Here is a 13,675-nt window from a genome sequence, read left to right as displayed (position 1 = left end):
AATAGCATAGTTAGCTGTCTGATGTTTCCAATCAAAAAGAATAGGTTTAGGCATATATAAATAGTTCAGTGAGCAAAGAAATTCATCAAACAAAACTTGTGAAATCCAAACAGCACACAGTAATTTGCCCTTAGCAAACCTAATAGTTTCCAATGGCCCATGTGTGTATTTTGAAAATGCCAAAAATGATACTTCAATTACTGAAACCTTTTGAAGGCAATTATTATCTATCTGTTGCAATTCTAGCAGATCCTAATGAACTCCTTTGGTGAAAACACCGTTATGATGCAGTTTGCCATATTAAAAAGCTACTGCTGAGGGACTTCTCAGCTGTGGTCAAATTATAGTCCCTTTTTCTCCACAAGCAGCATGGAATCAATTTGAAAACATTATCCAAATTTCTACCAGTTTACTAACACTCATAGTCACTTGGTAATTCAAACCTACCAGAAGGTTTTAAAACAACTGCCTAGTTATTTCTCCAAAACCTTTTCATACCAAGTTTGGCAGATATATTTTATCCATAAAGGCCATATTCTACCTGTAAATAACCTATCAGTAATATAGTCAGCAGCAAAATACAATTACATTCATCAGCAGGAGATATAGTTTTGTACAATATTTTCAGTAATGATAAGTGACTATTTACAGGTGGAGGAGACTAAAAGAGCAATCTGTACAATCTGCTATTCTGTAAAGTTAATTTTGTCTGAAATTTCTGGAGTACTTAAGCCTCCAGCTCTATATTATATAGAATGAGCCACAGGATAACTTCAGGTAGTATCTAGTATTTTGGGATGGAATGAACTTACTGATACTTTGCTTTACCTTCTTCCCCTTCATAGTCACCTTCTCACAGATTGAGCTGGAACATGCCCAACCACTTCTCAGTGCAATTAGTTAGGGCTTTTATCAGGGATACACAGGATTCAAGTAGAGTAATTACAAACAGCCAAGGAATAACTACCATATAAGAAATATCAGGAGCAGGCCCTAATTGCTACCTCGCTGCCATAATTTCTGTATTCTTGGGACAAACCTGTTGACCGTACCTGATTACGTCTGTTTTCAAGCAAAGATGTCTCATACAACTGAGCGTTGTGAAGAACAATTCCACAAAATGCCAGATAAGCAGCAAAATCCTGAAGACAAACATCAACATCTACTGAAGATAATGTCTTACAGCATCTTAACTCTATTGAAAGACAAGCTACTGCAATTTTTTCTTGTTTTCACTTTGAAGTATTGATTCATATTTTAAATTTATTTTCTGCAATCACACATTCAGGATTTTCCAGTTAGACTGAATGTATTGCTGACATTTCCTCAAGAATCTCTTCTTTTTAAACTCATGATCTTCATAGTTTATCCTGGTGAAAGTATGAGTGGAATAAGAAGCAACAAAGAGGAATTGACTCGTTAGGCAACAACACAGTTTTTTTCCAGTTACCTGGAAAAACTGAATTTAGACAATCTCTTGGAAAGTCAGTCTCTTAGAAAGTGGAAATAAAATTCTGCTAACCTAGCAAAGCCACAAGTTCTTTCCTGTTTGGAATGGGATTAACTTTGATATCCTGCAGATACTCATTATATATTCCGTTTTAAAGGGGAAACTTTTAAAAGGGAAAGAGTAAGTACTGATTTGTTTATTGCAGGGGATTAAGTCAGTTTCTTCAGGCTGAGTCCAGCCTTTCTTGCTATGCCAGTCCAAATGTGAAGTCTGGAAATGTTTGGAAAGCAACTCAGTGTGAGATTTAGGGATTAAGGTGCTTTCTGCACTTCTGTTATTTCATTCATACTTTGTTTATAATTTATCCAAAGATTCCCCCCCAAAAAAAAATCACTAGGCAAAGTTTAATATTCAAAATATGTATTTCTGGGGATACCAAGAGATTTAAAATCACTTCATAAAAAATGCTCTTGCTTAAAAGCAATGAAACTGATTTACAACACATTTCAGTAGAGTAAGCCTGTGTTTCAGTGATGTATGAGAGACTCCATGCTAATCCAGAAATTCAACCATTTCATATCTGCATCTCTCATGACCTCATAAAGTAAGAAAAGTACAATGTTACCAGTAATTTTTATGTTTTTCAGAGGTGTTTAATTTGTGGTAACTTCCAACTTTCTAATTAGTATGAAGAATAAAAAGAACGCCACCCCCCTTCCCCTGTGGCAATAGAACAGAGATGCTAATGTCTTTCATACCTTTTCGTCTTGTTCAGTGAAAGTCCCACCAATTCCAGATTTCTTATTAATAGCTTGAGCCACACCAACAACCTATTGTATTCAAAACAGAGTAATTAGATAATGTTTAGGAGTCTGTCTTTGGATTCTATTTATAGAAGATAATAAATCATCATTACAGGTATATTTTTGTTTGAACTTTGGAAAACAGAAGATATTTATACCTGTTTTTTCAAATTTATTCATATTTCAAATCACTGAGCATGAGCCTGAAATATCAAAACAAAAGTGGGAGGAGAATGTTCTTGTGAAGAGGGGTTGGATTCATCCAAAATTTATTTACAGTCTGGAACAGTCGTCTCCCAGAAGGACAGCAACGGTTTATGCTTCTGCAATCATAAGCTAGACAACGCAACAGCTCTTGCTGATATTCCCCTCCTTTGGGGTGTACAGAATGCCCTTCCTGCAAGGTCTGACAAAGTTTCCATAACACAGCCTCCTTGGTGGAGCTCAGCACAGGGTCCGGAGTTGGGCTCTAGCAATCTTTCTGTATTGTGTGAAAACGAATCACATACGACTTTTCAGCAGGATGGAAATTCTATACACCGGTTCTGTTCTGACAGACTCCAGTTTATCACTCAAACGAAGGATTTCTTTAAAGGTAGGCTTTTACTAAAGCCACAGTAAACAAAAACGGAGAAGAGAGATTTTATTACACTTCAGCTGAGTACTTAGACTGTCCTCTTGCCATAGTATGCCAACATCTCACTGTTTTTAATTTTTTTATCTTCAGGAAGGAACTCAGGAGGTAGGAAAGAAGCAGGGAAGTAAATAAATTAAACAAAAGGTAAAAAAGGGGTTCACAGCTCCTGCAAGATACTTGTGATGGGTGTAAGAAGCAAATCCATATGCCCTGATCAACATTAGCAACCTCTTCGTTCGATGGTTCTTTCTGCACCTGCCACACTGCTGAAATCCTAGCTTTCAAGTGGGCTATGTATTAAGATGACCAGCCAACTGGCTTCATAAAATAAGGCTGCCCACTTAACTAAATCAGTGCGCAGATGGTACCAGGGAGTGTTTACCTGAACTAGAAAAAAAATAACTACTGTTATTTACAAAATAATTATAAAGAGATCAACAGCAGCTCCACTTACTATTAGAATGACTTTCTCTGTTGGATGCTCTCCTTTTGCATTTGAGCGGAAGAAGATGGAATCAACCATTAACACGAGCCAGATTACACATTGAGTCTAATTCTTATAAAGTTCTGAGTAAATTATGTTAAATTCCTAGCTGATGCTTTTTAGTATAAAAATAATTTCTGATAAAACTTGATGTCAAGTTTCTGGGCATAATTCTATGAATTGTGAGATTAAAACACGATACAAAGCAGAAAACAATCCTGGAAGGACAGTCAATTAAAGTCCAAACTTCTGGTGTTTCTGTACTTTCTACACAGAGGATAGTTAGTCAATAAATGTGATTTCTTGATACAGGATGTTGGTTTTGATTTAAAAGAAATGTAAAATGAATGTGAGAACAACAGAGCTGTTTAAGCATGATGCTTTTGTTACTGCGTCTTTATGGAGTTCAATTCTGCATGCTGGTGAGAGCTCCCAGGAAACCATCTGCCTTGCAAGCAGCAAAAACCCCATTAAAAGATAAAAGTGAAATTCAAGTCTTTGCTTAGTGCTGATTCAGGTTTCTAATGCAGGCTGTAATTCTGAAGTCTGGGGAGAAATTAAATTGGACGGTTGCTTTGGACTTAGTCTTTCTCCATCCTCTCGTGACCAGTTTTAAGACTTGCATTTTATATATGCAGTATAAATTTTGGGGGGAGAGGAGGGGAAACTTGGATCTGTTTCAGAGCCCAAGGAAAACAGGAAAATTTAAAGCGACCTTCACAGGAGCCACTGTGAAGATAGAGAACGTATCCTGAAAAAAATTCATTCACTAGGATAGTATTTCTGCAGATCCCCACTGCAGTTATTCAAGCTATCTGCGTGCTGGTGATGACCATTCCATCCTGCAAACTGGTTTAAACTCCCTCTAGGTCCTGCGCTTATGCTTAGTCTTACTGCACTTATCCTTGTGCTTACATTTTGTATTCCTCCAAGTCATAAACTTAACCTCATCGCACACTAAAATTAGAAGGAACTGAGGAGATAGGGCAAACAGGTTAATTTCATTTGGGATACTCCTGACTTTCACTCTCAATAAGGTGAAAACGAGAGGTTTTCAAACTCAAATATTTTGTCATTCCATTAAAAAGGCTTATTTATTTTTATTTTTATAGTATTTATTATTACCAATTCATACTGCTGTCTTCTATTTAATCAAATTGTTACTGTAATAAACGTTTCCCTCTGTTGCACAAACATCTCCTAGATTATTGGATTTCAAGGCCCTAGCTTTTGCCTAGTGGAATACAGTATGTTTCCACTCTCTTAGTAACAATTTGCAAAGTTCTCTCAAATCTGACTGTAGACTCAGGAGAATTGGAGAAAGTACAGTTTTCTTGATTTGTCAAGGCCAAAAAACTGTTAATGAATAATGACAGGTTTCTGTACGTGACAGCAACAGTGGGAGCTATAAAGCGTTTTAACTCAGCTCCATGCTATGAATGTGAATGATAAGGGTACCAAAAGGAGATGACCTTCTGAGGAAGGTGCCAAGTGGAGGGCGGGAGCAGATACGCTGATATTACCAGGTTCAGTTTGTGGCATGAGGCCAAGAGGGACCAGTAGCACCAGGGCAGGAGGTAAGGGCGAGAGGCTGGAATCTGGGAGGAGCTGGAGGTCACTCACTAAAACCCTACACTGTATTACAGTTAGACTAGTTACATCTATTTAAATGGCTGGGTCTCATCTACTACTAAGACAATAAATCCACAGTGTAGTAAACTCAGAGGCTAGAAACTACTAACAGATGAAGACCCATTAGTTGAGTACAATAATATGAAAGACTATGCAGTAAGAGGCCCTAAAGTATATGTGAAGTATGTAAAGTGTATATTCTTTTTGGAATTTTTGGCACATTTACAACAAACCACTGATAAAGCTGCAAGGAGCTTGCATCGTTTGAGACTGAAGTAGGGTAATACCAGTGAGAGGTATAAATGACAAAATTTTTCATCTTGCTTTTTTGGATTAACAATATCAGAAGAAAAACTATGGTGTGCATGTATAAAATACTTAGCTGTTAATCATTAAATTTATAATTGCTAAATTGAAGAAGGGCTTAGAAATAGTTTTATTTTTGTGATGGAAAAGAAAACTTACAATCTCTCACACTAGTCTTCCCAAAACACTGGTATTACAAGTAAGGTCATTGTTCTGCAGCATGAACCACTGCCAACTTTGCGGTCAAAAATGTCTATTTGAAACAAAGCTTGCCTGTCAGGTCCATTCCATACAACGCAGTTCTTCCTACAGTCAAACTCTCATTAACTTAAGTGAGAAGTATTTCTTATCCAATAAACGTTCTCACGGTAATAACAATGTACAACTTGCCTCATATGCTTCTACAGTAGACTTCAAATAGTAAGCAAATTCCTTAAGCAGTTTATATGCTTTTATGTTAACCTGCGTGTTCAGAAAGTAATGGTTAGGCCTTTTCTCCTAGCATTGTTTTTCTTCTGTTTTTTTTTTTTGTTGTTTTTTTTAAGTTTTGAAACATTGTGAGCTAAGACAATTTTAATGAAGTCAGAGGGTCTTTAAAGCTTCCAAAAGGTGAACACTTTCATCTTGTGTAAACACTTCCTCTCCATCAAAGGAAAGCTTACGGCAATTAAAAAAGCTATGAGGAAACAGTAAAAAGACGATATTAATTAATACAGCAAAGAGACAATTTAGCTTCCCTTCATTAGTACTGCAGCTTTCGCTAACGTTAACAAAAGCATGCCTACCAAGGGAAATGATCATTTTTGAATCCCTGTTAAGGCCTTCCAATAAAAGGCTTTAACAGAAGGGGGAGGGAGAAATGAGGAGAATTAAACTGTTGAAAATCCATTCTTTTCCTGATGATGGTAAAACTTTTATGCAGATGACAACCCTTTTTTCTTTGGTTCAGTGACATGCTAAGCTTTTCCAGACATCTTAGTGGCATGTGTTATTTCTTCATACAAAATTAACTGTTTTGGAAACTGCACTGGTCCAAATTCTGACCTTATTTATATCAGTGCAAATTCCAGTGAACCTCACTAAATTCTGTAGAATCTGGTATAGAGGCAGTAATGAGAAAAACCTCAAGATGGATATTATTTAGCCATTGGAGTCTTGCCTGCAACCAGGTAATTAGGGGAAGCTATAGAAAACTCAAGAGGATCTGTTCCTGTTACTAAAGTAATTATGTAACTAGGACAGATGTAAATCACAGGGTAGCATTTGAGGTCATGGAGAACATACGCCTGCATTTTAGAGAATTCCAAGCACAGTATGAACCAAGATCCTCATTTTTAAAACTTAACATAAACAAACCTGAAGTCACAATAGGCCTGATCTCCAGTTGGGGGGTTCTGTTTGCACAGCAGTAAGTTTGAATCAAGGGTGACTGTAACTGCTGTGAGCTCAGCAGTACAGGAAACTTACTCAGATAGCAGGTGCATTAGAAGTGTATAATATCTTTGTGGCAACAAAGATGATGCATCTACCTGTCTGAGATAAAGCATATTCTCTGTAAACCTTGAAGAATGCTGTAAAAAGTGACAGTCCCCCCAAACACTTACTAATGAAAGCACTGCTCCAGTCTAATAAAACACCTTGTGTCTTTTTTGTTTTGTTTTGTTTTTTTTAAGAACTGTAGTTACTTAGGCACAATATTTTGCCTTTCCTTAATTCTTTAACGAGCAGAAATCTTGTTGAAAGCTGAGTAGTCCTATAGCCATAAAGCAAAAATACTTATGTTTTCATGTCTTGTCACTCTCTTAATATGCCTACAGTATTATCCTATGTATTTCTTGGTCACCCAAGGCAAAACTGACTTTGTCAGTTACCATCCAGTTCACATAAGACAGGCATGCATGACAAACACAAAAAGCAGTTTTGAAACAATTTCAAAAATTGTTCATTCTCCTATTAGCAGTTCCGAAAAGGAGGAGAAAACGTTACTGAGCCCAGAAACTGAGCCACAATCTATACCTGTTCTACCATGTCAAAACACAGCTCTCCTAGTTGTACTCTCTCTGGCAACACAGGCAATCTGCCAGCGCTGCTCGTTGTTCCATAACCTTTCTTCTTCAGCTGTATCGGTTATCTCATCTAATAAAGCCTGATCCACATTACAAAGAGAGATTTCTTCTAATTATCAGAGGCCTTTATTTTTACTAACTATTTTCTCGCAATAGCTGACTCCTACCTCTAAAAGTAGCAGGCGACCTGCAATGTTTCCGTATAGATGATGGCTGATGGCTGTGCTCTGACTTTTATCCGGATTGTTTCATGCTGCATTTTTCGTACATTAAGATTACAAGCCTAAATCTGTGAAAGCTCTTCCAGCTCTACAGGCAGCTAGTGCCCTTTTTTGTTGTTTTTCCTTTTAGCTGACTTCAGAATACGATTTTGCTTCCTGAGAAGGTGTTATGAGTCAGTAAAACTAGCACCCAAATTAAAATGAGACATTACGCCAAAGAATGATCACAGGAAGAGGGAAACTTAACTTTTATCATGTTTTACAGATGCAAAAATATGCAAATGAGAGGATAGGCTGAGCGGTTTGAGGCTTATTCTGCTCTTCTGCTCGTGTGGAGCCTTAGTTCAGGCTCATCAAGTTATCCTGTAGGGTCAGACCTGTATTTAAAGACTTTGATTTTTAATCAGCCAAATTTTCACATCCTCTTCTGATATTCATTCCGAAACTTACGACACGATTCCTAGCAGTCCAGCTACTACAACACATGTCTCAGCATAAGCTGAAAATCCATCCAAGCAGCAAATTACTTAGTCCATGCTGATCTCCATAATCCTGCAGCAAGACTGCTACTGGAACTTGAGTTAGTTTGTTTAAAGTTCGCTTGGCTATATCTACACTATACTGCAGTCACTTTGATGTGTTAAACACAAAGTTTTCACTGTGGGAGAAAAGAACAACTTACCCAGCTGGCTGACAGTAACATGCCAGCTTAACTTTTGTAAAATAAAGTTCAACAAGGTATTTAAAAAGGCACCCCTGACTTGCTGGGAAGAGCTTCCCAGTGACATGAGATATAGCAAGTTAAAATCAAAAATAAACAAACCAAACAATTGGAGTGAACTTTGCCAGAATGAAACATTAACCTAGCCAATTAGAAGGAAGTTCAGTCTTACTTAGGGTCAGTATTTAGTAGAAATTAAACAAAAATAGGATTTAATAGAAATTATTTTGCACAAAAGAAAAAATATAGACATAATAGGAAATTATGTCATTCCTGTAGACAGTGTAAGCGCACCATGGTGACTGTACAAATCAGAGACTGTCTTTTCCATAGATACTCCAAGTCAGTTATAAAACTAATCATCAGAAAACTAATCTCTCAGTATACTAAGATTTGTATCAATTCTGTATAACTCCTCAAGTTGGTTTAAACTAAGGATATCCATTCACTATTCAGGTCTGTTAGAATTTTCTCATAATGACTGTTTATAAAGGTCTAAAAAACAGATGGAGAAATCCTCAAGGGTGATAATTATTTACAACAGCTTCTGTAGTCCTTTTTTGGGGTATCTGAGTCCAAGATCAAACAAAATAGAAGAAAATGCCACTGCATTTACTCACTTTATCATAGGAACTCTAGTAGGCAAATCTGTAGCATTTGGAGCTTCTGAAAATTAAAGGCTTAAGGCACACACATTAAAGAATTAAAAACTTCTTTTTGACATACATAGCGCAGATTAAAATTCTAAACTGCCACGCACTTAGGGATTCTGCAGCTGGTGTTAAAGATCCTAACTTCTGAAAAAAGAGACTGTAGCACTGAAATGGTTAGCATTAATAGCTACAGCTAAAGCCTGTGGCCAGCAAAACCAGTTTCCTCTTGTAAAAGAAATAACCATGGTAACTCTGTGGTAAGAGCTGGCTAATACTAACTTTTCATTAGTGTTTTTAGTACTACTGAGGAAAAAAGAAATTCAGTCAGCTTTGAAGGTTTGTGTGTTTCTGTTACACACATTGATAATCAGAGTAGCAGTCATAGCGATGTCTAGTACACAGTTATCTGTTGCTACAGAAGAACAAACAGATGAGAAAAATCTTTCAGGAGCAAATTGGAATCTTTCCTAGGGCTTCACATTTACAATATAATAATTCTAAATACATGAATAGATTGAAATGATTTGACTTACAGCCCTTTTTTTTTTTTTTTGTTTAAGTAGAGTAAAATTCAGATTACTCACGGCCTTTCTTCCTCCTTGTCTTCTTTACTAGTCATAAACATCAAATGTTATATTCTAACATGCCAGTTAGCAGCATATAGCAATACTTTTGGCATAAGATGGGATGGACAGAATTTTCTTCAACGCCCCTGAAGGTCAAATCTTGGTCAGCTTGCATTTGTAATTTTTCATGGCAAGATGAGAACTCTTTACAAACCTAGCAAAGTCTCTATAATCTGAACTTGAAGAATATAATCAGAATTTTCTGGATCTAAAATGTGACATTTCTGCAGACTCAGTCAGAACAGATAGAATAGGAGACTGAGAAAAGTTCTTGCACTATTAAATGAACATGTTTCCATTCTTCGTGTACATCTGTGAAGTGAGGAAGTAAAGTACTCTTTTATTGCACTTCTTTTTTCTTGGTAAGATTGCTGCTAGTTCCTGGGTCCTTTTTATGAGATCTTCTGTGGGACAAGCTGTTTTTTTCTCTTCATCTATGGAATTTCTTATTAATTGTTATTTTTAAGTGAGGCTTTGGTTGCTCACATTCCTCACAGAAATACAGGCAAATGGGAAAAACATCTACTGGAAAAATCCCCATGTTTCAGCAGGCCCAGAGGATTTAATAATCATCATGAGATTTTCTTCATCTCAATTGCTGACTCTCTTGCTTTAACAGATAGTACTAACACAAAACAAACAAAAAATAAAACAGTTGCTTCTCTTTCTCAGTGTTTATTTTTGGAGATCTTCCAGATAGAGAAGAATGATCCTTTGACTGTGACTGCTGATATCCTGACTAAGGCAACATTCACTAGCCTCAATACTACCTTGGGGGCTTTGGAGATGTTTTTCTTAATGTGGGAGGAGCCAGCATTCTGATTACTTTTTAAACAGAAGCAGAAGAAAGCAGATGGCAAATTAAGGACTGATTCACTGACTCCAACATCTGTCCAGAAACATGTCAGAAAAGCGTTATGGTGAGAGTGATGAAAACCTTCTGGTGGAGCCTTTAAAATCAGAAAAATTTGTAAAGTGCCATTCTATTCTGTAAGAAATGTTCAGCTGCTCTGATTTATTGCATATAAGAGTGAGTGTAACACTGTCCTCAAGCTTCAGGTTGGTTGAAGTTTTCAGAATAAACAAATACCTGCTTCATTCCCACTTCCTGATGCACTTAGGAGTGGAAACATAGCTGAAGATACGGCCAATTGCAGGTTTATTCAGCCTGTAAGTCATGGTGTATTTGACCAACAGACTACCGCTGTTATTTCTCCCCCACCTACCATCAGGCCATAGTGAGAAGTAAGCACTTAAATGCACCCTGGCCAACAGGATTTTTTTAATTCATTTCTGATCCAAATTACATAGAGCACAGTGTTTTTTCCATTCAGCAAAAAAAAAAAAAAGGGGGATGGCTTGGGTGAAACGTAAAGTTTTGCATCAGCCTGATGACATGGAGCACTGCTCTCTGACAGCCCTTCTCACAACATCTGATTTGCTCCTCAGCTGGCTCAGGGCCAGCAGTGGCTGTTGCTGGTTAGAAAGGGGAACGAGCTTGCAGTGGGTTGGGACTCAGAAGGACTAAAGACATTGTCTCTAAGGTAGTGGATTGCAAATTTCAAGTGCTGCCCTTACAAGAACTGGAAAATATTTTTAACCAATATTGGCAGTAGATTAAAATGAGAAACTCTGCCTGATCATCTGGGTCAGCTAGAGTAAGATTCACTACATCAGCTAAATCAAGAGTTTAATCAGTATATTTAATGTGTAAAGGTTTAGTGCAGTGGGAATCAACGTGACACACTCCATTAAGAGGAGTAAACAACAGAAGAGCAAAATAAAGAAGGTATGATGTCTTCAAATCAATCCTGGCAGCATTTCTATTTGGATTTTGAACTTTCTGGGAGCAAACTATAAATCCTTGGAAAAATTATGGAATTGTAGGAGAGAAAATCTCCTATCTTAAAAGCTCTGATGCAGTATGATCAGACTTAGGCTGTGCAAGCATTAGAATGGGTGATGTGGCTGAATGGTGCTCCTTTCAGTATCCAAAAAAAGAAAAAAAAAAAAAAAAAGGAAAAATAGTGGAAATCTCCCTAAGTAAATAGTGAACCTTTCCTTCCATTCCAGTTTTATTCTTTCACTGACTTTATTGAATTCACTTTTGAATTACTCAGTGCAAGAAAACAGCACAAGTCCATAATAAAAACTCTCCTTACTACAAGAGTATCAGACAGGAAGGAAGAACTTGTGTGAGGAGAAGCATAGATGGCAGATCCGTAGTACAGTGCAAAGAACAGATTTACATCATGTTAAATTCATGTTAAATTAGGAGTGATCTGCCTTAAAGTTATATGACTTTCCTGAATCACACTAACACCATATGTGTTTTTAAATGCCTGAAGTTAAGCACTTAACATCCTTCTTAATTTATTAGTTGGCTAACACAATGTAAAAACCAGTCTTTTAGATGGTGGTAGAAAATGATCTGTGTCATCTGAAGATGAAAATCTAGATATAACCTAAGCCAGAGTGAAGTAACTCTTTATTGCAATCGGAGTGTGCGCGGAACTAGTCCAGTAGAAGTACAGAGAACTTGGTTGGTGACAAAGACCAGGTGCAGGACCTGGGAATGGCACTTGTGCAGTTAAACGCATGCATTCTGCATCTGGGCTTAAATTCTTCTTGACAACCTCATTTGGCTTATGTTACTGAACTAGATAAGCTAAAGTTCAAGCAATCATAAGCACACAGTATTTTAAAAGGGGATGGTTTTATACTGAAAAATAATGACTAACAACTAATAAAATTTTAAGGAATTAGCACAGCTGGAAACACTATTATATAAAGGGATGCAGGTACTGCAACTTACCTCTTCTCTGTGATTCTTTATTGGCATACAAAGAATACTCTGAGTCTTATACCCTGTGATCTGGTCAACTTCTGCATTGAATCTTGGATCCTAATACAAGAGAAAAATATAATTAATTAACTATTTGCTTAAGGATGGGTTCTTTTTCTTTCCTGGTTTAAAGGCTAAAAGAATTGCAATATTTAACTGTTAGCCAGGATAACAATGGTTTCACTACTAGGTAACAACTATATAAAGTTATTCTATCAGCCTGTGTTTCAAGAAGAACAAAATACCACTCATGTGGAACGTAAGTGCCTGTGGATAAATACCACTGTCAGAAAGAAACAAATACCCTTAGGAAAAGCCTTTTTTGATCCCAGATCATCACTGTAATAAACTTATATACAGAATAACCACAACCAGTGTAGCTTTTATCTTCAAGAGGAAATTACAAAAATATATTGAAAGACATACAGTCACAGAGAAACAAAGTTTCATGAATGTAGTTAATATTTTTGCTTGTAGCGGAGATTTTGTTTCTGTTTTTCAACTGAATATTGATATAAAACTCTGATTTTTTTTTAATCTCACTAAAATACAACAGACTATTTTTAAAGACTGTTGTTCTTTCTCCAGTAGTTCATTTCAAATTCAGCGTGATGGTCCCAATTCAAGAAAGAACTTTTAAAATAAAAGGACAGGTGAAATCTTGCTGGAAACATATGCTTAACAAGTGTTTTTGAGCCAGTAAATAAGTGTTTGTTGAAAATTAAAACATATCCAATCATACCCCTCTTTGTTGCTCCTGAAAAATAACACTTGGTAATGTCACCCATCTGTGTAAACACGCTCAGATTAATGAAGAGATGATCAATCAGAAGTGGTAGTTTTCAGCTCTGTATGCTTTGATTAATTAGTTAATGAATTAAGTAAGTAATTCGTGAAAATTTCCATCATCCCTAAATTCAAAGCACAAAATCAGTATATTAGAAAAGCCTGGAATAAAGAGATGTAATCCTTTCCCAATGCTGGATTGTATTTCTTTGTTTGTCTGACCTTGTCTTAAATGATTCAAAAAGTATTTGGGAGACCTCTATACAGTTCAAACATTCGTTCTGTTTTTCTTCATTCAGATCCTAGTGCCTTAGGAATGGTAAAATTCTCTGAAGTGTTTTCAGTCGTCAGACTGTAGTTTTGCAGATAATTACTTATAGTCACAATTTTGGTACAGTAGTATCTTGTTACCTTGTTAGTCTTGCTTGTATCTTGTTACAAGCAG

General features: G+C 36.6%; 1 protein-coding gene and 1 long non-coding RNA gene across 8 annotated transcripts in view; one reads left to right on the top strand and one right to left on the bottom strand.

Annotated features, from left to right (window-relative positions):
• The window catches only part of LOC138067149 (uncharacterized), a 133,199-nt gene that overhangs the window by 56,739 nt on the left and 62,785 nt on the right, over positions 1–13,675 (top strand). The window lies entirely within an intron of this gene.
• PDE5A (phosphodiesterase 5A) overlaps positions 1–13,675 on the bottom strand; it is a 71,003-nt gene that overhangs the window by 41,952 nt on the left and 15,376 nt on the right. For all 7 annotated transcript variants that reach the window (XM_068941716.1, XM_068941715.1, XM_068941718.1 and 4 more), the window contains exons 3-5: positions 12,415–12,504; positions 2,209–2,280; positions 1,053–1,142 (exon numbers count right to left, since the gene is read on the bottom strand). In XM_068941716.1, coding sequence (XP_068797817.1) covers positions 1,053–1,142; positions 2,209–2,280; positions 12,415–12,504 — 252 coding nt within the window. The remainder of the gene's footprint in view (positions 1–1,052; positions 1,143–2,208; positions 2,281–12,414; positions 12,505–13,675) is intronic.

Source organism: Struthio camelus, chromosome 4 (assembly GCF_040807025.1).
Source record: "Struthio camelus isolate bStrCam1 chromosome 4, bStrCam1.hap1, whole genome shotgun sequence".
Lineage (NCBI taxonomy): Eukaryota > Metazoa > Chordata > Aves > Struthioniformes > Struthionidae > Struthio > Struthio camelus.
The sequence above is the reverse complement of the archived record's forward strand: the minus strand, read 5'-3'. Positions and strand labels throughout refer to the sequence as shown.